At 45.6% G+C, this 25,945-nt stretch overlaps 1 protein-coding gene across 3 annotated transcripts; it reads left to right on the forward strand.

The window, feature by feature from the left end:
• The first annotated feature begins 1,523 nt into the window (after positions 1 to 1,523).
• On the forward strand, positions 1,524 to 24,475 carry pik3r1 (phosphoinositide-3-kinase, regulatory subunit 1 (alpha)). 3 transcript variants are annotated; one of them, XM_076758298.1, is made up of 15 exons: positions 1,524 to 1,775; positions 2,913 to 3,544; positions 13,076 to 13,168; positions 13,305 to 13,379; positions 13,737 to 13,871; positions 14,556 to 14,757; positions 15,105 to 15,187; positions 19,459 to 19,660; positions 19,758 to 19,938; positions 20,037 to 20,162; positions 20,243 to 20,385; positions 20,465 to 20,641; positions 20,743 to 20,817; positions 20,907 to 21,077; positions 21,815 to 24,475. In XM_076758298.1, the coding sequence occupies exons 2-15, from the start codon at positions 3,208 to 3,210 to the stop codon at positions 22,002 to 22,004; spliced, it is 2,190 nt and encodes a 729-aa protein (XP_076614413.1). In that variant the 5' UTR covers positions 1,524 to 1,775; positions 2,913 to 3,207; the 3' UTR covers positions 22,005 to 24,475. The 3 variants fall into 3 exon arrangements, with proteins under 3 accessions (XP_076614413.1, XP_076614415.1, XP_076614414.1); XM_076758300.1 differs by lacking the exons at positions 1,524 to 1,775; positions 2,913 to 3,544; positions 13,076 to 13,168; ... (2 more) ...; positions 14,556 to 14,757; positions 15,105 to 15,187 and adding an exon at positions 17,008 to 17,266; XM_076758299.1 differs by lacking the exons at positions 1,524 to 1,775; positions 2,913 to 3,544; positions 13,076 to 13,168; ... (2 more) ...; positions 14,556 to 14,757; positions 15,105 to 15,187 and adding an exon at positions 18,059 to 18,349.
• The last annotated feature ends 1,470 nt before the right edge of the window (positions 24,476 to 25,945 follow it).

A 25,945-nucleotide genomic window follows, 5' to 3' on the forward strand; every position in this document is an offset into this window, starting at 1 on the left:
ATATCCAAACTTATAAACACCGGATAGGCCTGTATGTCCCATGAAAAGGAAATATAAAGTTAGTCCAATTAAAATCATGTCAAGCTGCCCGTTAGATAAAAAAACATTTAATGAGTAACTTACTCATTGAAGAATAACCACCTCGTTTAGACTTGCTCTTTCTTGCATTATTTTACTGTGCGAACCAGCCAAACAATGTTTATGGGAAGTATGATGCGCCTTTGTTTTACGTCTGATGGAGAATATGATCAAAGTCCAATCCAATAAATGCTCTGTATGTTCAGTGAGAGATCCTACCAGAGGTGCACTTTGGGTGTCTGCAGGGTGGCAGATGGGTCACCAGAGCCTGACTGTTTAATCAGGGGGCGAGGTGTGGCGCTGGCAGAGCCGCGGATTATATGGTCTGGTGGTTCAAATATTAATTTCCATCATCTACAGCAGAAATATAAACCCTGACTATGATAGTAAGTGGCTGCAGGACACAGTTTGGTCAATGAAAAGGAATGCAGTCATTGATATCTGTGTGGTTACTGCGAACGAAAACTGCATTTCTGAAGGGCAAGAACTGTTAACGTGACTCAAGAAAAGACGTCAAAAAGTGCATTTTGGAAGTTTCCCAATACACCTCAGCAGCAGTTTGAAGTTCCTACTAACTATTAATTTCAACACCACCAGCTCTTCGGTTTTCTACAGTCCTTCCTCTTTTCTCAGAGACGACGACATGTGTGACAACAGAACACTTAAAGGGGCCTACCCTCGCACAAAGCTGCTTACAGCCTCTTTTAGCACAGCCGGGACAGTAGGGTTTATACTTGATAGGGGATTTCTGCAAGCCAGCCCTCTTTCCCTACTATAATTAGGCCACCCACATTCACAGTCATGTGCTTCAGATGGTGATTCTGTAAGATTTTGGGACCTTCCACACCGAGAACATGTAATGATTTACATAGAAGAAGAAAACAAGTGAAAACTGTGAATAACTAACCTGGAACATGGTTACATGTTGTCCTGGCTGTTACAGAAAAACAATTTTAGGTTTTGATTCCCTGCTGTGTTCTGTTGTGGATATTCTTTTACCCATAGTTCAAACGACAGTTCTAGTTTATCGTATTGCATTAGAAAAAAACAGACATTGGGAATATCCATCATAGCCTTGGTTCTTCATATATTCTCTATAGTGCTTTTTCAGTGTATCACAACAGAGTAATGTCATATGTTTACATTGCGCTCATTGCTTTGGATTATAATCCTGTGAAAATAATCCCTGTCGAGTGTAAGAACAGATGCTGAGAGTAAAAACCTGAAGTGCCCCGGTGAACATGAGGTTTGCGTGCTGATGTTATGTAATTTCCATAGGTGTTTCATGTTGCGTGCAAGACTACATGGACGGGGGAGTGTCCGCCACTAGCGAGAATCTGATTGGTTTGATTGAGGGATGTTAATGATTGACAGAGATTCCGGCCAATGCGTGGCCGTGCTTTGTCTTGCCCCTTGCAGGCAGCAGAGGCAACGTTCAGGGGAGCATTCGTTGAGGAGGAACGGGCAAACCGTGCCGTTATGTGGACAGGCTGTCGGTTGTAACAGTTTGTACTACTCGTCAAACCGGATTTAAACGCAAGCAGATGTTTTTTGTTTTTACTCGTGCTGGTACAGGATCTGTTCAGGGTTGCATTTTATTAATAGTGCCGCGCAACTCGTAAGTTTAACGAAGTGGAAGCGTTTAGCGTGGAGGGAAGAGGACTCGTTGGATTCGCCTGTGGATCTATGCAGACTCGGTATGTACGTTGCTGCTCGCTGCTTTCGTTAGCAAATGTTAACGATTAACGTGAAGCCACTTTGCTCAAAAGTTAGCATTGAAGAAGCTGCTCGTCAGGCACTTACCGAAGGTAGCTAGGTCAAACTTTATCGCTAGTTTTACGACTCGCATTAACTTGTAATCTTGTTCAGCTTTCGTGTCTTTTTTTCTGGACTATTTCGCCCTAACCTGTGTTCTGCTTTCCCCTCGGTTATTTGCTTCTGTTTCTAAAAGGCAAAGCACAATGGAAACTTCTTGTAAACTTGTAATTAACTTACTTCCAGCGGACAGCTAATTAGGATTGGTCGATCGTGTTAGCAAGCCGACGCTAGCTAGCTAACTTAGCTAACTAACCATCCAGCTCTCGACATTTTTTCACTGTGATCTTACTTGGTTGAACTATGTAAAACTTGAGCAGAATGTCTTGCAAACATGCAAACGTTTCACAAATCCACAAGTCTGCTGCCAGCACTTTTTGCAAACGTTGAATACAAAGGAGGTTGCTGTTTAGTTATAGAACAGGGACAGCGTTGTGAATTTAAACTGTCACGGATATGCTAATGATGCTAATGCTAGCAGGCATAGCTGGACAGCACTGAAGTGGACCCAGTGTGTAACTGTTAGTTAGCATAAAAGAAAGCTAACCACTAATGTCTGCATTAGTTCTTTCTTTACTTTTGTGATAGTCAGTTTGTACCCAGCTGATAAGAATAAGAGAGAGAATTTACTACTTGCTATTTAATTACTATTAAGGTCAAATAAAGGGGCGTAATATTTCACTTCATTAAAAAAATGCAAATGCGTCTCCTTCAAAGCAAATATGATTCACCAGCGTTGCATGTGGCATAGTGTAGATACAAAGATGATATGAAGTAATAAGTGCCTATAAAATGCTTGAAGTATTCATGTGAGGTTTTAATTCATCAGTGTTAATAGGCTTGGTATGTCAACTGCAAATATGAATTCTGCTCATACTGTAAAACTGTGTTTTCTCTGCAGATCTGTTGGAATATGATCTCCTTTTGCAAATGTAGTCGACATCAGAGCGTTTTATGTGATGTATACTGTAATTGTCTTATGCAATGTGTTGCAAATGGCCTCTCCTCTCATCTTACAGGTCTGGGTAGCATTCTCAAGATCACAGCTGCAGGCCATTTATTGATGGGTGCATACTTTGAGGCAACACACCAAGACAACTGGAAATCATTCAGAAGAGACAGGAACTGTGAAAGAATGAAGACGGGCTAGATACAGCTGTCTCCAAAGAACTGTGCTGTTGGAACTGTGCGCCTACAAACATTTGAACTAGCAAATGTTCACCTGGACTGAACGCATAATCCGCGAAACCTGAAAAGTAACTTTGCTGGTTGAAGCCGAACTTTAAGAGGACACCCTGACACAAAGCGATCAATATGAGTGCTGAAGGATATCAGTACAGAGCGCTTTATGAGTACAAGAAGGAGAGGGAGGAGGACATTGACCTGCATGTGGGGGATATACTGTTGGTCAGCAAAGGGGCTCTGGTGGCTCTTGGGTACACTGATGGGCTGGAACAGAGGCCGAACGAGATAGGCTGGCTGCCAGGCTTCAACGAAACCACTCAGGAAAAAGGGGACTTCCCTGGGACGTATGTGGAGTTCATCGGGAAGAAATGGATATCCCCCCCCACACCCAAGCCAAGGCCCCTCAGACCCTTACCTGTAGCTCCGGGTGCCTTCAAGGCGGAGACGGACTCTGACTCGGAGCAAGGTGAGTTTAACCGACAGAGATGCTAGCAGCATTGTTCTCATTATCGATCAACCGGCCAGTCATTTTCTTGACTGATCGGTTGTCAGATAGTGAAAAGTATCCATCGCGTGTTCCCAGTAGGTAAAAGATACTCAGTTTACTGGCATAGGCATGTAAGAAAAGCAGAAATATGTTGTGAATATATTTGAGAATTAGCGTTAACCTTTCATGTTGATTTGTCTCGTTTCGGATTTCGCTTTGTTGGTTGAGTAAAGATGGCCTGTTAACGTGGTGTTTCTGGAGCCACATCCTGTTTCCTTAATCAGCAAACTGAGTTTTCCCAGTTGTCTTGCTGATTATTTATTTTTTAATCACATGACTTGCATATGGAATTTTGCTCACGTGATAACTGTGAGTGTCGGAGGGGGCGGGCGGGGGTCTCTCTGGTGTTGCATGTGAACGGCCTCCTCGGGCTTTTTCCAGTTGCCCACTGACTCCCTGGTGAAAACATAAACAGCTCGCAGATCTGGAGTCAGGTTAACAAAGTGTGAGAAAGATGCTGATTTTGCAGAACAGTTGCAGTCTTTGGCAACACGTTGCTCTGCCCTGTGCTGTACAGCTGCACTGAATGTGGAGCTCGGTCCCAGAGGACGGCGGCGCTGGCCTCCATCCAGGCTATCGTACACCAGAGCATCTTGTGCCGGCCATATGTTACCAGCAGATCTGATCATCTGTTTATCCACAAAGCCACATTTTAAGGGAATAGAATTCCCTCATTAGCGTTGAGATGATCAGATCACCTCGTACTGATGAGTGATCGAACTGCTCCTTCTCTGAAAGTCTGAGTGGAGCAGCGAGGCTAGCTCTTTTGTTAATGACAGGGTGATGGCTTAGCAACACCTCTAGGTGCACAGGGTGGATGTATGAAACCGCTTTGAAGCTACCAGAAGCTGATTCTTGCAGTTTTGGCAAATGTAGCCGAGTAGCCCCATTTTTGTGCAAAGCTAGGCTAAGGCACACGATCTATAGCACACACAAAGCGATGAAACTGACCTTTTATTTCACTTTATGTACGATGGCAAACCAGCCAAAAGTCAGGCTGAATAAGAGCGTTGCCTTTCTGGAGTTACAGCTGAATTCTTTTACCAAGAGATGTGAAGTAAGATGGGTTTAGCATGCGGTGACGCATGTAAAAATCCCGTCGAAACCTTGGCGTTACTGCTCTCAGGCTGCAGCTACTAACTGCAATTAAAACCTGCATCTTTTTAAAGACCCTGCGGCTGGCGTGAATGTGCACTTAAAGCTTCCTGCTCACCTAAAGAGCAGCTGCAGTTGCCAGGTTTCTAGTTTCTGCCCTTTGTGGCGCGATTGTGAAATTCTTTGCTGCGGTTTGCAGGGCGAGCGAGGAGCTGCATGAAGGGGGCATGTGTTGAATGGCTGTGTTGTGGTTGAGTGGCAGCGCTGAGCCTGGAGCGAGTGTGAATGTAGCACCGGGAGAAGAAAAGTCTCTGTGTCCTGGTGCTGTGGGAGACACAGAGAGGGGGAGGCGAGGGGCCCTGAGGTTGTGGGTAAGGGGGGGAGAGAGAGAGAGAGAGAGAGAGAGAGAGAGAGAGAGAGACCCTGTGCTTTCTAAAGGGTCCATGCAAGGGATAGTGTGCAAAAGGATCAGGACTGGAGCGGAGCTGGGGGCTTGGTAGAGGGGCTGAAGCTGGCGAGAGGTGCAGGGTGGGGGCCTTTGGGAGGGACTTGGGCTCTGCATGCTCAAGGGGGCTTTGAAGAGGGGCTGAGGGCTCCGCCGTGGAGGCAGGGCTCTTGTTGCTCCCAGAGTGTTTGTGATTTATTGCCCACCACCAAGGGATCTCACTCCCTTCCTCCTACACTCCTCAGCTTTTTTTCCTCCTCCTCCCCCTCGTCCTTTTTTTTTTTTTTTTTTTTTACTGTTTTGATAGTTCCTACAGTCAGCTCTGGTAGGGGGACAAGAGGTGGAGAATGGAGGCTTGGAAAGGGGCCTCTCCTCCCTGAGCCACAGGGGTTTACATGAGTGCAACAGATGTGGAGAGGGTAAGGGAGAAAGAAGAGGGCTAGGCTGGGAAACTGTTCCGCCTCATTCCAGCTCCTTTTTTTTTTTAAACATTAAAGTGTTGCTCCTTTTCTGGGCCTCTCAGTTGAGAGAATATACATGTGCCTGGGCCCGCCGAGCAAGAGGAGCTCGGAGGATGAAGCCCCACCAGCTTTAGCTTATCACCCAGTTTTCCTATTTGATTTCATGCAGAAGTGATTTGAGCACTTTTCATGCTTTTGTTTTATCAACACCACCAAAGAAATTCGAATGGTACTTTTCAAAGAGTTTTTCATCCTCACAGTTTCTCAAAATGAAGAAATAGATGATTTTTCTCAGCATAGTTAGTGCAAACCACCAGTTCAGGCAGCGCATTGACTAAGAATTAAGCTAAAATCGAGCTACTTCCTTCGCTTTTGGAGTATAATGTCATAACGATAGCGAAAATAGAGACCATTTCGGATACTAACGTTGCTGAGGCGCTTCATGGAGAAATGCTCACGGTTTCGTGTATAATCGCTCTTTATCTTCCAACAGCCTCTCCGGGTGAACATTCCTCCAAATGGTTGAGATAAAAGTATGAAGAACTGGTTGTTACTCTACGTGCTCTCGCAGGGCTCGGCCTGCGTGCTCAGTCTTGTTTCAGGAAATATTCGATGCCATCGGGCATCTCCTCTCGCACGTCTGTGGCTTATCATTATGCTCCCAGCTCTCGTGTAACCAGCGTTTCATTTTTAACAACTTGAATTTCATGAAGAACAGACGGTGCAGATAATCACGACATGCAGATTCTTTAAAGTGAGCAAACTGACCTTTTCATTAGCAGTAAATATAAAAAAGCGGATTTTATGACTCTTAGTGGACCTATCAGATATTTGTGCAGTGGACTATATGGAGGATTTGGTTTGTATATAAAACATTTTTAAGGGCTACTGGAAGGAAGCGAGCAGGCTGTACGGAGACCGTCGCAGGGAGAGTACTCTGCATAGCTGGAGATTGAGATAATGTTGCTCTCCTTCTCTGGGCCTCTTTAGTACTCAGGCTGACATCTGCTGCATTCGACACTCTTTCTGTCAAGTTTTCTCTGCTAAGAATTCACTTCTCTTGTAAATTGGGCACGCAGTGACTGAAGTCTGGGCTGCAGATTGGTGTATCTTTCACCCCCCCCCCAGAAAGGGCAGAGATCGATCAGTAAATCCATCAAAGTGGGTGGCAGAATGAACCCAGCAGAAGTTTTGCTCTGATGTGGAGTTCCTCTGTGGGGCGAAAGGCAGCTGGGGCCAGGAATGTGTTGGCGCTTCTTTGGTGGAGGGGTGCACCGCACAGACTGCATGGTAGACTGATTTGTAGCTTTGTGATGAATCAGTATTGTGCTAAGTGCTGATTGCAGTAACTTGGTGCACAATGCAACCGGACAATAAATGGTTGCAGTCTGAATAGGACCCCGGCGATCGCTGTTTCACACTGTCATTGTTATCAGTGTACACGGTGCTGGCGTGAGGCTAATTTTAAATTAAGGTTTATCTGGCTTTTTGAAGTAGTTCATCATTACTACAAGGTGTGCAAGTTCTGCTTAATATTAGCCTGTAATGTTGTTGGCATTAATCTGGGGTGAGAGAGCGTCAGTGACAAATCCACTTCCTGCTAACGTCAGGCTCAAGATGGATTTAGATGTATTTATGACTCGTCATCGTTTCCAACAGACAGCGTCACAGAGGAGTGATTAAATGTCTGTCATCTTTGAGTTATCCCATATTTGTTTCCCTAAAACATGCTAAACCTCTAGAATATTTAGGGCAGAGCTGCAGCTAACGGCTGTTCTTACAATCGATTAACCTGTCTGTCATTCTCACAAATAATCAATCTTTACCTCTATAATATGTCAACACTCTGAAAAGGGCTCATCACAGAGAGCAAAGCGACCCAAAGACTCAAACAGAAGCAGCAAATACTTGTTTCTAACGAGCTGGAAGCAGCAAATGTTTGGCATTTTTTCTTGAAAAATGACTGAAACCATTATCAGATTAGTTTGCTGTTCATTTTCTGTCGATCAATAATTGAGGAATCACTGCAGCACTGATGACGGTTTGCTTATTGGTTTTTCTGTGGTTGACTCTCAGTGATGGCAATTCTCCAGCTAATATAACACACACACTCATCCTTCTCTTATAATCCCAGCAAAACAATGTGAAAAGTGAGCATTGAAGTACTATTTTCATCATCGATTCATCGTTTGGCTGTGAAACGTCAGAAAACCCTGAAAAATGGCCATCAGAGTATCCCCCAAACTCAAGGTTTCAGCTTTAAACTGCAGTCAAAAACCCAAAGATATTTTATTACAGACACATAAAACAAAGAAAATGAGCGAATCTTCACATCTGAGAAGGCTGGATGCAAAGAATATAAAATTTAAAGGTCTTCCTGTGTAAAACAGTGAAATAATGACACCTCGTCACCTGCTGTAATTATGCTCCTTTTCAAAGTATGTTGCCGCTCAGTGATAAGAGAAGAAGTAATGTAGTTTCAGAGCTCAACAAAGTCAACTCTCTAATTAGATTTTATTTCTCCGAGCTGCATTAATGCACAAATCCCGGGAGACTTGAATATGATCGTGTGCGCGAGAGCGTCCATAACTGTTTCATTACTTGATTGTGTGCAGAGGCTGAAGTCTGAATTGGTAAATCTTCTTTACTGGAGTCGGAGCATGTCTGCCAGCAGGATTAAGAGAGAGGGAGAATAAGGCAGGGGGAGGCAGACTGATGGACTTGAATAAGACAGAGGTGAGATTAGAGAGCAGCAGAGTCAAGGGGAACAGAAGAGGTATGTCAAATATGTGATGTGTTTGACAGGGAGGGGGACAAGGTGGACCAGCGAGCGTGGCGAGGTGCCATGTGCCGGCCTCGTGCTCTGGAGGTGTGGCGTTACATAATACCTCTGGCAAGATAAATCACAGGCTCCTTTTAAAAAAAACCCTCAGTTATTTTCGACTTATTTTCCGAGTTTGGGTCATAATGGCGGTCGGCTCTATTAAAAATAGAAGCCGTTACTTCGGCGAAGAGCCGTGTGGTGGCTCTCTGTGTTTGATCACGCAACAGCTGCACGTCTTTAAAGATCAGGATGGAGATGAGTTCTCCTCGATGCAGCTCGGGGATGCGCATGCTTAACTCATTGGAATACAGCTCACATTTTACTGTCGCTGTGACTGATGAGCGTGCCGTTACGTCCCCTGAACCCCTCACATCAGATTCAGGCTCACGAGTACTGACTCACATTTTGACAGGGGAGTGCTGGACCCCCTAAAACCCCTCCGCATACTCTGCTGGTCTCATCGCAGCGTGAGTGATAATTTGCAAAAAGAGGAAATGTGTTTTTTGTGGTTTGGGCTTTGACTGACGAGGTGACATTTTCATTAAAATCAACCTGCTTTGTGGCAAAAGGAAAGTAACGAAGGTGCAGGTTGAAAACGGTTGAATCCTCCTTAAATGCTGTTGACGTTACTGAACACCTGAGCTGACAGACAGCTTAAGTTTAATTCTGATTAGTGGGGCCTCATCATTTGGCAGAGTGGTGCTCTGCAGATGCGACACAAATGTTAAAGAAATGCAAAACTACATTCAAGCAGCATTGACTTAATAAATGATTTAGTATGTTGGTGATTCAGATTCTCCCTTAACTGCACATCAGGAGACTGATTTCCCTTTTGTGTGTGAGGCTTGTGAGATTCATTGACCGTCTGCTCTTCATAGGGTTAATTGTCAGGCTGTAGCAACAGGCTCCTCATTGGCTGTTGCGTCGCCTCTGCAGTGCATCTTCCGCCCTGCAGGAGGAGACATTGCCTGCCCCTTTCCTCCCTTCAGCTCCAAGCCTTCATTGACTTAGTAGTACAAGCGTGTTGAAGCATGTCAGAGCTTCACATGGAAATGTTAATGAAAAGCCTTTTTTTTGTTCTGTCTTTGGTGCTGTTGAAGGTCTGAATAATGCTTCAGGTTAAGCTTATTAGCTGCAGCCTTCACACAATCCACCTTTATGCCTTTTGGAGTGTAATGCCATTATATTGTGTAATACCTTTTGTATTATAATGCATTTACTGCTCTGTAATGTGCTCTCATGTGTGGTGTACTCTCTGTGGGTTATTAATTTTTACTGGCATGCCTCAGCTAGACCCTTTTCAGACAAGGAGAAATGGCCTAACCTGAAAATGCTGGTTACTTGAGCAGGCCCTCTAAATTTATCCACAGCGTGTGCTATCTTTAGTGTGTCCGTGGTGCCCCAGCCCTGTCCTGCCCACAGTCTGCAGTCTGCTCGGCAGACGTACTGTTTCTGCCGGGGAGATTGTCCCCTCACGCCGCAGCAGCGGCACCAGCGGCAGCTGCATCGACTTCCTCCACCTGCGGTCGACTAACTGACTCCTGACTGGCTGAGGCCTCTTGGGATATCATGAGAAGGTCTGCCAAACATGCAGGCTTGCAGAGACTCGTCCAAGGGGCCCCCTTCTCCTTGCCCTCCTTTCCCAAGTTGCCACAGAAACCAGCTTCCATTGAAAGCATGAACAGTCTCGTGATGTGTGTCGCCCCTCAGCTGTTCTAAACAGAGCTTGACAGCAGGAATACGTTGAGTTATTACTGGAGCAACACCGCAGCAATGCAAAGATGATTGTTTAGCGTGTCTCTGGGATTGATTGTGCTGACTGGTGTTGCAGAGGTTTTGTGATTTTGCTCCTAATGCAGGTGTTTCTGAATTCTTAGACTTTCGGTTTCAGCAGCTTTGACACTCTGAAGGTCTGAGGTTTGCAGGAAATACATTAATCTCATGCAACGTTTGCAAGAGGTGTGATAGATGTGGCAGTATCGGCTTTACCTGATTGCTCGACAGCAATAAAAGCTATCTAGTGTTGGCCACAGTTGTTCTCATTGTTACCGAAAATGCTTCTAATTTCTTTAAATTTAGTTTTTTTTTTAAGTGTGTCTTTACATGTGTTTCCATGGCCAGTCTGGGCACGTTGACGGTTTGATCTCATGCCAAAGCATCTCAAAAATCACTGATAGCTCCAGACATTTCTGCCATATTTTGTCCGCCACTTGATACAATCCCATCGGTGCCGAAACTATCACGTCGTTGACAGTACTGAGAAGCAACTCTATCTGCAGCCTGTCTGGTGTCACTCATAGGCCGCCTGCAGAGTAAATAAACACAAAGCTGTGGATCGCTTTGAGGAGCCTTTTGTTGTCATCGGGTTACTGGAGAGATGCATTTAAATCTGTTGTTGAATATGTTGCTTTTTATGCTTATAGGTGTTTAAAATGCTACACTTTAAGCATCTTATACAGACTTATAAAGGTAAAACCAGCCTACCTCTGGTGGGGATTGCAGTCGGGTAATTTTCATAGATAACACTGGGTGAGTGGGTGGGTGTGTTGGGGGTTTATATTTAACTCCAGGTTGTGTGTTGAGTTTCTCAGAAAAAGGTTGGCTGCAGAATGGCAGCCGTGTTAGATATCTTGTCTGGGAGAAAGGTTACACTTCCAAGGTGTGCGATGGCAGCGCTGCGTGTCTCGATCTCTATTTAGGGAAACTCTGGTGTTCCATCTCAGAGTTCACTGCTTCTGAGAAAACCCCCCTCCTGCTCTGCAGTTCCAATAATGTCTTCCAGATGACCAGTTGTCCTACATGGAGTTTTGTGTGTTCTGTGGTTAGAAGGACTTCAGTAAGCCAGTTCCTTCACACGCAACATGCCAGCCTGTGCGCTCCGCCGGCCAAAGAGGATGTGGATTTGGATGAAGTGGTTCATTATTTGCCTGATTGAACACTCTTTGGTGGAAGAGGGCAGTTCCTTGGTAATGACTCGCGTGCGTGCATCAATGGGACCAGTAGATGCCCGCTTTAATACCCAATTCAAAAATTCGCAATAATTCTGAAGGTAGAAAGAAAGAAAAATACGGTCGCTAGAAAGGCTTCCATTCATAGTTTCTCAGCATTTTGAAACTGCAGACTCGGTGTTGAACAGTCAGGCCTTTCAGAAAAGCGGCTTTTCAAAATACGCCTTTGCAAAGCCAAATAAAATCCTTGCCAACCCCACCGTCCTTTCATGTCCACACCTGGATGCAAAGTTCTAAAGCAAAAGCGAGGAAAAAACCCAGGCCTGGCTTAGCTCATATCACAGGGTATTTGCTTAGTTCCTCGGTCCACCAAACCCCAACTTAAGTTCTCCGGACCTCCTGTTCTTGAATCAATCTGTTGTAAATAGGGCAGTCCTTTGGTCTCGTACCTGCTTCCTTTGAAGCTCTGAGGAGCTTGCGAGTCATGCACCTGATCAGCCTTTGCTGCTTCAGATGAATGGCAGCCATTTAACGTCACATGACCTTTCACCACCACTTCTGAAGACTCGCAGACCATCTCGTTTCAGTCGGTCTTTTGATGTTTTTTGCTTCCCTGAATTTGCTGATGTGCATGATGTTGAACTGAACCTCAGTTGTGTGCTGAATAAACGTTCCATTGTGACCACTCACATCGGAAATCAATGGGCCAAGTGAAATTCCCTTTAGAGATGTTGTGAAATCAAAACAAGCAGAAGGTGACGAGACAGTAGATTCTCTTGGTCGTCATCATGTCACCGTTCAAAGCGCTTATGTACTTTGACACCGCGGAGGATATTTAAGTGGTTTTCAGGTGTGAGAAAATGGTTCTTAGGCGTGGAGACGAGAACAGCACTTCCTCTTGCATTGCTCTCATTTCTGTTGGGTCACCGAAAAGGAATTCAGGCTGGAGTTATTCTTTCATTTCTATTCGCAGTCATCCGTCAAAGGAATGCTTTGAAATGTGCCGCAAAAGTCAAGCTGCTCATTAGAACTAAAACCACCAAAAGGATTATTTTGATTGATTTTGAATGTGTAATTTAAGTCATTTGTCAAGCAGCGATACCAAACGTTACGGAACGATGGTTCCAGCTTCTCCGCTGTTTGGACCTGCTGCTTTTTTTGTCTTACGTGATAATGAATGAACTGAAATTCTGAAATTTCCCCTCGCGGGACAAATAAAGGAATATTGATTGATTGATTGATTGAACGTCTTTAGCGTTGGTTAGCAAAAGAACATCTTGAGCTTTGGGAAATTGCGATTTTTCACTATTTTCGGACAATCAGCGGCTAACAGTAATTAGTCATAGCTCTACTGCTAATGACCGCTTTGATGCGCTAATGCTGGTTGTAGGCTGGGTTTACGTGAGTTCAGTGTGCTGCTCCGCAACACAAGATCATGTATTTCAGACTGGAGAGCCAGTTCTGACTGCATCGTTTGGTTGCAGATAAATTGTTAACTGTGTCACATCAAAGCGTTTGTGCTCTTTTTTATGGCGTAGTGGAGGTTTTCGGTCCTGCCTCACAGGGCAGATTGGAAACTTCATGCATGTCGGAGGAAGCATCTCGAGACAAAGCAGGCAAGAGTTCGCTGGAAGCACGTTTTACTTTTGGTTGACGGTCTGCCTTTATCTCTTCCAGGCTTCTGTCTGCTGGACCTGACGGAGCAGTTTTCCCTTCCAGAGACTACTCCACCCATGCTGGCCAGACTGCTGGAAGCTATTGAGAGGAAAGGTGAGTCTGACTGAGGAAGCTCACCTTGACATGCAGCTGCACTTTGACTGTGTATACGTGACCTGTTACACGGAGCCACATGAGCTGAATGATGGCGTTCTGTCTGTTAATAAACGCGATGATTTATGCCTTGCAGGTCTGGATAACCCCACGTTGTACCGGACGTTTACCGCGGGTGGTGGACTTGAAGTCAGGCAGTACTTTGATTGTGGTAAGTGGCTTTATTTATCACCCCTTTATCAGCTTATATGTCAGCCTGTAGTTTCTAAAAGCTGAGTGTGGGAAGCAAATTTAGAAAAGAGGACGTCTCAAATACAGACTTCAAAAAAGAAAAAAAAAGACTGACGTTAGTGGAGATGACGACCAGAGTTAAACAAGTTAGGTGACTGAAAAAGATTTGCATGTGTACATATAGAGTAAAAAGAACAGAGAGGACTGCGGTTTGTGAGCGCTGTGTTGCACGATAAAGTTCAGCAGATTGTGCACGAGCCTGTAATTAAAGATTCATCTGTGCAAGAGGAGAGTTTTAGCATTTCAGCGCGTGTCTCCACGTTGTCTCGCACTCCAGATCCTCCTCCCTCAGCAGACCTGGATCAGCTGGAGCTTCCGGTCCTGTGCGACGGCCTGCGCAGGTACCTGCAGGACCTCCCCCAGCCCATCGTCCCCGCCGCAATATACGCTCAGATGGTCCACACCGCCAAAGGTGAGCGCAGATGACGGCGACACAGTCATGTTTTCGCTGCACAGTCGGCCTAAAACAGAAGTGCTGACGTAATGTAACCCTGCATGCTACTGAACGTTCAGTACTTTGAACACAGAACCACAAGACATCGTCAGTACCCTTTGGCAATCAGTGAAGGCTTTTATGTTTCGAGTCCTTTTTTCAGCCTTTTTATGTGCTTTTCTCCTCTAACCATGAAGTATATAATTAGTGCATTTTCTCACTTTCTCTTCTCTGTCTTCTCTCTGTCTGTCTTCTCTCTGTCTGTCTTCTCTCTGTCTGTCTTCCTTCTCTGCTGAAGCACAGGCAGTTCTCACACCACACTCTGTTCTGTAGCGCTGCATTCTCTTGCTGTTACAAGGCCAGAAACAGGATATCTGTGGTTAATAGGAACTAAAACAAGCCTGAAAGTTTATCTCCAGCATCTCTAAGCAGCCAATCACCTGCCAGTGTACCTTACGCTCATTTTCAGCCACACAGTGTCTCTGCGGTTTCAAACCTAACTGCACATGACGCTTTTTTTCCGTCTCTCTCATTGTTTAAGAAACATCTTTCATTTCATGCTCGTCTTCGGCAGAGGGAGGTTTAAACGGAGGATCGTTTTGGGTTTTTTTTTTTGACGTCGGTCTCGCTGACCTCTCGGCTCGCTCTCATTTGTTTCAACAGAGGTGGTGAATCCTGAGGAATGTGCCCAGCTGCTACGTTGCATTGCCAGCACCCCGAGCCTGCCCCCCCAGTACTGGCTAACCCTCCACTGTCTGCTCAGGCATTTCGCTAGAGTGTGCCAAAACTGCTCCAAGAACCTGCTCAGCGCCAGGGCCCTGGGCGAGATCTTCAGCCCGGTGTTTTTCAGACAGCAGGCCACCAGGTGGGTGTCAGAGCAGCCGGATCTGCTGCATACGCCGTCAAAGATAGACACCCGGGCAGCAGCCAGACGAGTGTGCAGGCTTAGTCATGCACAGACTCTGGAACATGCACACTTGCAGACACATTGCAGGCAAGCGCACACATTCACGCAGCGTCAGGCGTCACGGCTTTCAGCTGTGCATGGATATAGGTCGCAGCTTTTCTACTTACCAGCTGTGCTGCGCAATTAAAGTAGCTAAGCCTGAATTACCATCAGATTGAAACCAGCACGGAGCAGCACAGAGTGTCACCTGGCCGGTAAAACACTGACTCCATTTCACCTTTACTTCTTTCTCTCCCTCTCCACAGTTGTGAACCCAGCCTGGATGCTCACATCAAGATCATTGAGGTTCTGGTGACCAGTGAATGGAGTGAAAGTCAAGCAGCTCCAGGTAGTTAAACACTTCTTTTTCTGACTTCAGTTACCCACAAAGCTTTTAAATGCTGCACAGGATGGTGGAATATCACTGATGTCATGTTTTAGAAAAGATGCAAAGCTGTTGAGCTCTGCATCGGTGCTGCTGGGTACGACTCTGTGTAGCATGTCCACTGGATGCAGAAGCTGGTTTATGTCCTGCAGAACGTGAACTGAACACCCTGAGACCTGAAGTATTAATAGCGTGCAGAAAGGTGTTGAGACTTGCAACTGCTGCAGTTGCAGAGGGCCACAGGGTCCACCGTGGAGGTAAATACTGACTTTGCACGGCTAGAACATGTTAAGACTGTTTAATCATGTTCTGGTCAACGTTTTAACTGATTTCCTGATGATCTGTGTTACATAACGGTGAAGCAGGCGCAGTTTGAATTAGGTCTGCACCGCCTGCAGAGCTTTAGCAGCAGAGGAGGCCACTTTCTGCCGTTGAGCTTGCAAATCACCTTCTCAGAGATTACTTTCTGTTTCCACAGTTAAGGAAATGCTGCAGCTCTGCACAGGGTTTCCACAGGCTGGATGCACAGTGCAGCTGAGCGCTATCAGACCGGTGATTGTGTTGAATTTGCGTCTGTGTTGCTTTTGATTTTAGCTGAGAACATGTTTTGAATTTCCTATGACTGCGTAGGCACGAAGACAGAAAATTGATAAAATCTGCTTTGACATTTGGGCTTGTTCCTCAGGCCAGATTTTCTTTAATGTTATTAATTATGTCAGAAAGCACAAAGTCGGTTCTCACGGCTGGCGCTGTGGTGGTCTGCAGGGATGAGTCTGGTCTGGTGGTGTGTGAGTGCAGTGCATTGCGTGGCACAGTTATGTTTTTACAGAGCTAGTTAAAATTGCTGTCGCTGGCCGGCCCAGAGGCCCAGGACTGGCTGTGGCTGTTTAAACATTTTATTACCTGTTAGAGCTATTTATAATGTTCCTGCGCATGGGCCGCTCTCAGCTGTCGGTAATTTGCACCTGCGGGAGCACTTTGGCAGTCGGGTGGATGGATGGATTGAAGGGCAGACAGTCAGGCGGGCGAGACACAAACCCCGAAACACTTTTTAGGTCTTTTTTACACACACACACACACACACACACACACACACTCACGATCCAGTCCAACGCACAGCTAAGTTAAGAGCGCCAAACTGGTTTCGGTCACCTGCGCCTCACACAGATAACAGGCTCACGAGAAGAGGGAAGAATAGCCAGTGTGTAAACACATGTGCAGAATGTACATGTGTGTCTGTGAATGACCCGTGTGTGTGTGTGTGCGTGTGTGTGTGTGTGCGCGCGCCTCCTCCCAGTTACTGCATGCCTATTTTAAGTAAGCGACAAAAGGCCCACTTAGATCTGGTTGGCTGGAAAGTCGGCCTGCTCCACAGAGCACTTCTTGTTAACTGAGGGCTGCTTCCAGTTTCGAGGGCCGCTCTCCTCCCTCCCTCCCTCGGTCCTCCCTCTCTGCCTGGATCTCCACATGTCCTCCCTGCCTCAAAGTGCCCAGCTCAGCAAATATTTGAAACTTTGCAAGTTAATCATAAGACCGAGCTCACCCCCCGCCCGCCCTCCCAGTCCTCCCGCCTCCTCCTTCACAAACAGAGAGAGGGAGTGACCAAAGAGTCAGAGAGAGACAGGCAGCTGGCACAAGTGGCTGCTCTCAGAACAGCCAGCTCTGACACCGGAGCAGCCGCCGCTAATCACTAACGACCCGCCTCCACGCGAGCAGGCCTCAGCCTCGCGGAGCTCAGCGAGAGAGAGAGGCTTCACCTCACACACAGCAGGAAGTGAGCAGTCAGTCAGCCAGACGGCCGCACGCTGCACCTGCCTCACGTCGAGCGGATTACCTGGATTTCATTAAGAAGCAGATAAAGCTGAAGCCTTTTTAAGAATTAAAAAAAGACATCCAGCAACTCGGTGGCCTAAACTATGAAATGGAGCTTTACTGGAGGACTTGAATGTAACTCACTGACTGGATTTAATTCACCTTTTGGGAATAAAAGAGAAGCTAGAGAGGAGAGATTGTGGACTCACCAAAACATGCACAATTTGCAGCGTAAGTTTACAGTTCGGCATCTTTTTTTTTTTTTCTTTTTTGATTGTCATAGAAAAGTGGGACAGTGTGTTTCTGCCCGCAGGCTACGACGAAAAAGGGTCACTTGGGTGGAATAAGACGCAAATACCACAGCTTAAGAGCAAGAATAATAGGTGTTTGTTGTCTTTAAGCCTCCGGCCATAGATGTCAGCAAACTGCGAAACGGCTGCTGCTCGCGCCGTTAGAGTTCTGACCCGCTCTCACGCCTTTAAAGTCAAGTCGATGAATGCCAGCGAGGATTTCAACTTTGGACGTGACATTCAAAGACAGAGCAAGTTTGTATTAAATCAGTGTGTTTTACAGCTCACAAACACCTTAAAGACAGAGTCACTTTGCCGGCTTGTTGGTTTAGATCACAGCACACTGATTTATAGTGAGTGTGATCAGTTTTATTACTTCTTCTGAGTTGCTCAGCTGAACCTAGAGGGATGCCGACCGCGCTCCGCTCGAGTCCTTATACCTTACTGAGAACTGAGTATTTTAATTTCACTCAGGAAATCAAGGGAGCTATCCCTGTCATGCCGAGTGTCACGCTGCGGGATTACAGGCGTATTTTGGAGCTCCGGGTGCCGCTGACCGGGGCCAGGCATGATAATTTAGCTGCGTACGTGCTGCTGCAGCAGAGCTGGCTTTGTCTGAGTGCCAGAAGTGGGACGGACTAAACCCCCGCACGACACATGCAGAGAGGAGGGGCCGAGCAACCTGCAGGAGAGCGAGCGAGTGAGTGAGTGAGCGAGCGAGCGAGCGAGCTCCACACAGAGAGGGAGAGAGAGAGAGGATGACAGAGGAAAAGCATGGAGACAGGCTGCAGGTCTTTTTCCCCCCTCTGCTCGCGGAGAGACGGCGTTTGCTTTTAAGATGAATGCATGCTAGACGCTGGATGCTGCAGAGAGGATGAGGAGTTATTTCAGTTTAGCTGCTGCGTCGTAAAGAATTGAAGCAGGGCAGTAAAAGGTAACGGGCTTTCAGAATGACCTCATCGCTCGCAGGAAATGAAAGATGCAGGAGTGGTTGGTGACAGACCCCCCCGTGTGATTGGCTGTGGTAAGTGATGTAACACGTTACTGAGCAGGCTGCCCTGAATGGCTTTTCAAATGGATGAGTCAAATGGGTAAAAAAAGCAGTTTGTTGAGCCTGTTTGGAGTCGATCACATCGCGCAGGCTGTGTTTCTGTGCAGCGGTGGCTAAGCCGTTAAGACTGGATTGTCCACATGAGTGGTTATGAGAATTAGACATTTCTAGTAATCTGGAGATGAAATGTGATCAGATTGGAAGCCAGTGCAGCGCCGTGGTGGTGCACAGACTGGAAACCTGGGTTTTCTGCCGCGTCACAGTCGTAGCGGTCTGGCAGCAGTGAACGGCGTCGGCAGTCTCAATGAGCCGAATCCTGCGAGGTCCTCTGTAGCAGAGAGGATGCTAATGCAGAGGGAGTGAACAAAGGCAGTGCAGATTTGAGGGTTAAAAATAGCCTGCTACCTTAGCTCTGCTACAGCTAGCGTCAGCGTGTGAGCAGCCACTGCAAATGCATGATTTCCTTTCAGCTCCACAGCAGCAGTTAAAATGCACTGCTCGTCATTATCAGACCAAAATCACCACTGACGCAATGCAAGTCTGACCGCTGCTGTAAAGCTGCAGCAGGAAAAGGAGATTTAACTCTCTGATTGCAAACAGTCAGTGACAATAATCTATCTTAAAGCTGCAAAATCTTGAAGGGGAATCTGTGGTCAGTGCGTTAGCCTTCACTGTCTGTGTGCTTCGTTATTCTGCTTTCCTGAAAGAATCCACCGTCCTGGTGTAACGGTGTTCATGACGAGCATCTTCTTCCCTGCAGCCACAGCTCTGTGTCTGCAGCTAGAAATATTAATAGACGTCTCCTTTTCTTGAATGAAATTCGTTCTCCCTGACTCATGCTTCATTTCCCCTCCCACCGCCTCTCCGTCGGAGAGGGGCAGGGTTTTTTTTTTTTTTCCACCGCTGTTCAATCAATGGGGAAAAAAAGATGAGACTAAGAGTGTCGCGGAGTGTGTGTGTGGTTCCCGGCATCTGCAGAACGATAATACATTCAAACACCTGCAGCTTTAGAGGAGCTCAAGAAGAAAACCTTTTAATGCAAGCGGTGCCTTTACTTACGTCCTGTGTCGTCCTTCTCGCAGCTCTACCTCCGAAGCCGCCCAAGCCCACATCTGTGACTAACAACGGTATGAACAACAACATGGCTCTACAAGACGCTGAATGGTACTGGGGGGACATCTCACGGGAGGAGGTCAATGAGAAACTGAGGGACACTGCAGATGGTACGTTCTTGGTGCGAGACGCCTCTACAAAGATGCACGGCGACTACACTCTGACTCTGAGGTGAGCTCCTGTCCGTCTGAAGTCATCGTGTCCACCGTCTGTTGGTGAGTTTTAGCAGTTTAACCAGTTCTGTCGCCTTTTTGTGTCTCATCTACAGGAAAGGAGGAAACAACAAGCTCATTAAGATATTCCACCGGGACGGGAAGTACGGCTTCTCAGACCCGCTGACCTTCAGCTCCGTCGTCGAGCTCATCAACCACTATCGCAACGAGTCGCTGGCACAGTACAACCCCAAGCTGGACGTCAAGCTGCTGTATCCAGTGTCCAAACACCAGCAGGTGAGACGTCAGCTGAGCCCAAACCAAAGCGCTCACGAGGCCTACGGTCAGTCACGCTAACCGCTGCTCTTTTGTCTTCCTTATGACTCTTTTCTCAGGATCAGGTGGTGAAAGAGGACAACATTGAAGCCGTGGGGAGGAAGCTCTGCGAGTACCACCAGCAGTACCAGGAGAAGAACAAAGAGTACGACCGTCTGTACGAAGAATACACCAGAACATCGCAGGTGAGCTCCGTCCGCGGTCCATCGAGGAGTCTGCTGCGGTATTAGTACAACACGCGCTAACGCTGTGCCTCTGCTTCCAGGAAATCCAAATGAAAAGGACGGCGATAGAGGCTTTTAATGAAACTATAAAGATATTTGAGGAGCAGTGCCAAACGCAAGAGCGGTACAGCAAAGAGTACATCGAGAAATTCAGGAGGGAAGGCAACGACAAGGAGATCCAGAGGTGAGAGCGCAACACGTCGCCTCTACCAGATGGTAAAGGTTTCATTATGTGCACAACTCATCCCTCGCTGTCCCCTCAGGATCATGGGCAACTACGAGAAGTTGAAGTCCCGGATTAGCGAAATCGTAGACAGCAAACGCCGACTGGAGGAAGATCTGAAGAAGCAGGCGGCGGACTACAGAGAGATCGACAAGAGGATGAACAGCATCAAGCCAGACCTCATCCAGCTCCGTAAGACCAGAGACCAGTATCTCATGTGAGTACAGCGCTCCCCCGAAACTCAGACCTTCCCTCTGGAGAGGAAGTGAAAGTGGGTCTGACCTGGTTTCTAATGCCTCGCGTTGTCTCTCTCGTCAGGTGGTTGACCCAGAAGGGAGTCAGACAGAAGAAGCTCAACGAGTGGCTTGGAATCAAGAACGAGAACACAGAGGAGTGAGCATCCCTTTCCATTCCTGCACGTCAACAGGCCAGAAAAACCTCCGACCTCACCGCCTAACCTTTGTCTGTATCGTTCTGTCTAGTCAATATTCGATGGTGGACGATGACGAGGACCTTCCTCATCACGACGAGCGGTCCTGGAAACTGGGCAACATCAACCGGCTGCAGGCGGAGGCTCTTCTCCAGGGCAAGAGAGACGGAACATTCCTGGTCCGAGACAGCAGCAAAGCAGGATGCTACGCCTGCAGCGTTGTGTACGTATCAGCCCGCCATCAGCACCGACAATTTGTCACGTGTTTGTCTGTTATCCTTCCTTCAGTTCAGACCGGACATTAACAGACAATAACAAAGCAGTTTAGTTGAACTGTAGGTGAAGCAGGCTTCACGTAGACAGGTGGAGGAGAACAAATGCTATGCTAACTGCTAAAATCTTTGGAAATCAAGTAATCAAGTGCAAGTCAGTAGTTTTCTGTACTTGAGTTCAAAAGTAATAAAAAGAGTGCAGTGGATAAAGGTCAGCTCCTTCAAAACAAAATAAATATTTGCACTAAGTAGAAAAACCTGCATCAGATAATTTAACTAAATGTAAACTATGGAATCAGCACGATGTTACTCTGAGATCCGGGGAGTGAATCGGGATCAGAATCGGCTGAATTGGCCAAATGTGTGTTTGCATACAAGGAATCTGAGTCCGGTTTAAACATTGCACTCTAAAAAAACACACACACACACAAAAGACTGAACATAAGTAGAGCAAAAATCAATCAAAACACACAACATGGACTCTGAAATGTAGACCGATATTAGCTTCAGAAAGCGGATTAGAATGTGATTTCTTAATGTCCAGTGTGAACGGGAGGATTGATCACAGCTAGCAGTCAGTGCGAGCACCTGACTGGTTTTAAAATAGCGAGTGGTTTCAGCGTGTGGTCACACCGACCGCCTGCAGACACACAACAGACTGTGACCATTGTCCTCCTTGTCTTTGCAGCGTGGACGGCGAGGTGAAGCACTGCGTCATCAACAAGACCCCCTCAGGTTATGGCTTCGCCGAGCCGTACAACCTGTACAGCTCGCTAAAAGAACTCGTACTTCACTACCAGCACACGTCTTTGGTCCAGCACAATGACTCTCTGAATGTGACGCTAGCGTACCCGGTCTACGCCCAGCAGAGACGGTGAGGACCCGGACGCGAGGAAAGGCCCGGTGGGGGTCGGAGACGCCCGTCCTCGGACTCCATGATTAAAAAAGAGGCTCCGTTCGCCTCGCTCGGACTTGAAATCTGAGGAAAGAGACGCTCTAAGCCTGAGACATTTCAGTGACTTTGCCTGACCACGAGCCGGAGGCGAGTCTGAATGTAGATTTCTTTCTCTTTTGCTTTTCGTGGGAGCACAGAATCAAGCGGAAACTGCTGAACTCTCCCCCAGCAGAGGACTTTTGAGGCCTTTTCCTAATGGTGCTTGTTCTTTTTCAAAGCTTTACCAGCCGGGAATGTCTAATCGCAGCAGATAAACTCTTCAAACGGAACAGTACCCACCGGCCACAACTTTGTTTTTCCACTTTTTCCCCCCCTTTCAAGTCATCTAAGTGTGTGTTTGTCTGTGTTTCTGCACAAGTGTTTCTGTGTGTGTATGTATGTGTGTGTGTGATCGTCCATGTGACCAAAACATAGAATCAGGAAACTGTGTGACGTTTGGGGGTGGGGGGGGTGGGGGGGGCTGTGAAACACATTTGCTTGTGTTAACTGTTCAGTAGCAGACCGGGGGTCAGCTGATAAATGTAGCAAAATGGCACTTTTTAAACAAAGTTTAATTTTTTTTTTTTTTTGAAAAGACTCCTATGGACTTTTTTAAGGAGCGCAGAGCCGGCGGCCGACGCCTGCTTCCTGCCTTCTTCCTGTTGAGCATTACGGCGCAGAAGTAAACTTGATCTTTACTGTGGGGGGGGGGGGGGGGGCAATGAATGGACTGAACTCTTTCATGTACATATGTGAAAATGTGCAAAGTCGTGAATCAAAGTGCACCATACCAAAAAGGATCAGTTCCCGTTTAGTTTCTTCTGATCTGCTATGCAATCCTTTCTCCAGTACTTCTTCAGAGTTGTGTTCTGTTGCGACCCACAATATAAGCTTGTTTTACTGCTTGAAAAGTATCTTTCCTGTGTAAAAATATCCAAGAGGATATTTGGTCAGAATGCCAAGATACAGTAAAGAAACTGCTTATGATTTTTTTTAAAAAAGATAATAATAGCAACATACACTTTATTATAAATTACTTTAACAACTGGTATAAAGATGGAAAAGATGAGTATTTTATTAGTCTTTTTTTTTTTTGCTTCAAACTAATGTTCTTCTCAGGCAGAGCCTTTTGAGTATTTGAGCTGCTTCAGTCACAAGTACTATTTCTTACAGAGTTAAGCCTACATGCAGTTCTTGGTTGAGGCGGTTGGAGCGCTCAGAGAACGGGATGATGGGATTGTACAGCCCCGATCAACCATCACCACGAAAACAACAGTATAGATTTATTTTGTTATAAAATGTATATGTTCCCACATGAGAATATATCAGAGCAGACTGGTGTTTTCAGCCGATGGATATTGTTATTAAAGATCGATATACATTGTCCACTTATAGTATTTTTCTGTATCAGAAAATCACTGTGTTTACGTAGGTGGATCAGCTCATTTCAGATCTGTCTAATTTCATACTTCAGAGGACAACGCGTGCCAGTTGACGACCACATTTACTCAGCCCATCTTCGCTTTTACAACTGGTACACGAGTAAACGTTAGCGTACTGGAGTTAAGTATCGACGAATATTGTAAAGGAAGCTTTTCGGTGCGTGGCCCTCGTTAAGTCTGAGCTCAGTCAAAAAGACGAAAAACCGTCTGCCGTTCGTAACGTGCGTATTTTACAGTCCACCGTTAAATTCTCTCGATGCGGTACTTTTATTCCCGCCCTGAAGTCGACTCGTGGTCGTCACAGCTGTCCAGCTCAAACGTTTAATGTATCTTTGTGTAACTAATTAGTTGTAAAAACTTTATCGACGGGTCAAATCGGACTCTTAATTCTCTCCATCTGTAAGCAGCTAACGTGTCACTTCCTGTCAGAAGACACGTTAGCCATCGTCGTTCCGCTCGGGAACATTTGATTATTCGCTCATCGCAGATTATTCTCCGCCCCCAGAACGAGCTCAAAGTGTAAAATGTGTTTCTAGATGTTTTTGATCAGATTACTCATCCAAGATTTAAATTTCTAGCATATTAATAGTACCTGTCATTTATTCTAGCTTTTATTGGTTCTTCGGAGGCCGTTAACGGATGTCACAGATATTAGATCTGTCATATCTGACATTTATTTTACTAGAAGATATTATTTACCTCCCCAACAGCTGCTGGCATGAACGTTTTGTTTCTTATTGTCAAATTTCTTTTTTTTTTTTTTTTATAGTTATCGGACATCACGCACCATTATTTCTTTGCCCCAGTTCCGGATTGTATGATTGTTTTTGGTGTCTTTTTTTTTATTTGAAGCTCATCTTTTTTGTGGGTTGTCCCCTGACATGATGATTGGATTGAGATTTACCAGTGTTCCCCAGTTTTGCTTCAAATCTGTATTGGGCTTTGTTAAAAAGGAAATAAAACACTTCTTTTTAAGAAACACGTCTTGTCATAGTCTTATGTGTCGTCCGTTTTTAGCCACGTTAGCGTTTCTTCAGCTTTTAGATGAATTGTGAATTTTGTGTCTGACATTCACAAGGATGAATCCTGATAACTTTTGTTGACCTCTAGCGCCGTGATAAGATTAACATTTGTAGCTTTTAGGCCACTAAAGATTATTTTCATTGATTAATCTGCAGATTATTTTCTGGATTAATATCAGAAAATAGTAAAAAAAAAAAAAAATGCCTGTTATGAGTTCATACTCTGTATTATTCAACCAATACTCTAAAACTCGAGATTATTTTTACGTTTTACTGTCATTATTTTTGCCCATCACAACCTCCCAGAAACATGATGTCTTACATTTGTACGACAAAAAGTCCAAATCTCACAGATTTTACGATCATATATGACGCAGAAAAACATCAAATCCTCACATTTGGGAAACAAGTTTTGAAAAAATAACAAAAGCAATTAATCAGTGAGAAACCTAATTAATTTTCCATCGATGGACTAATCAATTGATTGACTAATTGTTCCATCTGTGGATGATTGCTGACAAATTTGGGACGGACATTCGAGTTCTTGTATTCGTGTGACGACGTCCTGCCTCGGCGGCACTTTGCATTTAGTGCTAATTAGCAAATGTTAGCTAACATGCAAACTAAGACGGAGAACGCGGGAGGCTTTCTACCTGCTTAACATCAGCGTGTTAGCATGCTAACATTAGCATTGCCTGCAGATTTGCTGAGCATGTTAACGTGACATAAAACTATGAATCTTTTAATCTTTTTTTTTTTTTTTTTTTCTATTTCCAACCACACAACAGCCGACTGTTCTTAGATTTGGGTCATCAAACGAGTTTGAGTCTAGCTTCCAGCAGACTGGAGTATCACAGCTCTTCGCTGGTGCTCAAACCAGTTTTCTGAATGACAGCTGGAAGCCTTCAGCTCGTGTTGCGAAACATCTCTGATAACCTGAAAGCTACAAACTCAGGACGTGATGTTCGTACCAGCGATGCAACGAAACCACAGCATAATGTCAGCATGGAAACTTTTCACCAGATTCAAACCACTGCTGTTCTCTCTGTTTAACCTCCTCTGGTGTTCATCTGCAGCAGTGGAAAGTTCACATGAGCATTAATCTGACAGCTACACACTTATAATCTCAGCATAATGGATGTTCTGTGCGCTCACTGTTATAGATTAAATTCTTAATAAAGACATCAGTAAATTCATATTAGCTTCATCTCAACCAGCAGGATTAAAATTTTAAAAGAATACCTATTACATAGACTGCAGGATTTTAACTTGGAACATGTATTTGTACACTGTGGTACTGCAACGTTTACTGACGTTAACGATCTGAATACTTCTTCCACAACTGCTCCCTTATGTGTACAGACCGCCTCGATAGCGCAGAGGCTTTAGAGTATTTCACTACTCAAGAACTCAACATACTG

Source organism: Chaetodon auriga, chromosome 19 (assembly GCF_051107435.1).
Source record: "Chaetodon auriga isolate fChaAug3 chromosome 19, fChaAug3.hap1, whole genome shotgun sequence".
Classification (NCBI taxonomy): domain Eukaryota; kingdom Metazoa; phylum Chordata; class Actinopteri; order Chaetodontiformes; family Chaetodontidae; genus Chaetodon; species Chaetodon auriga.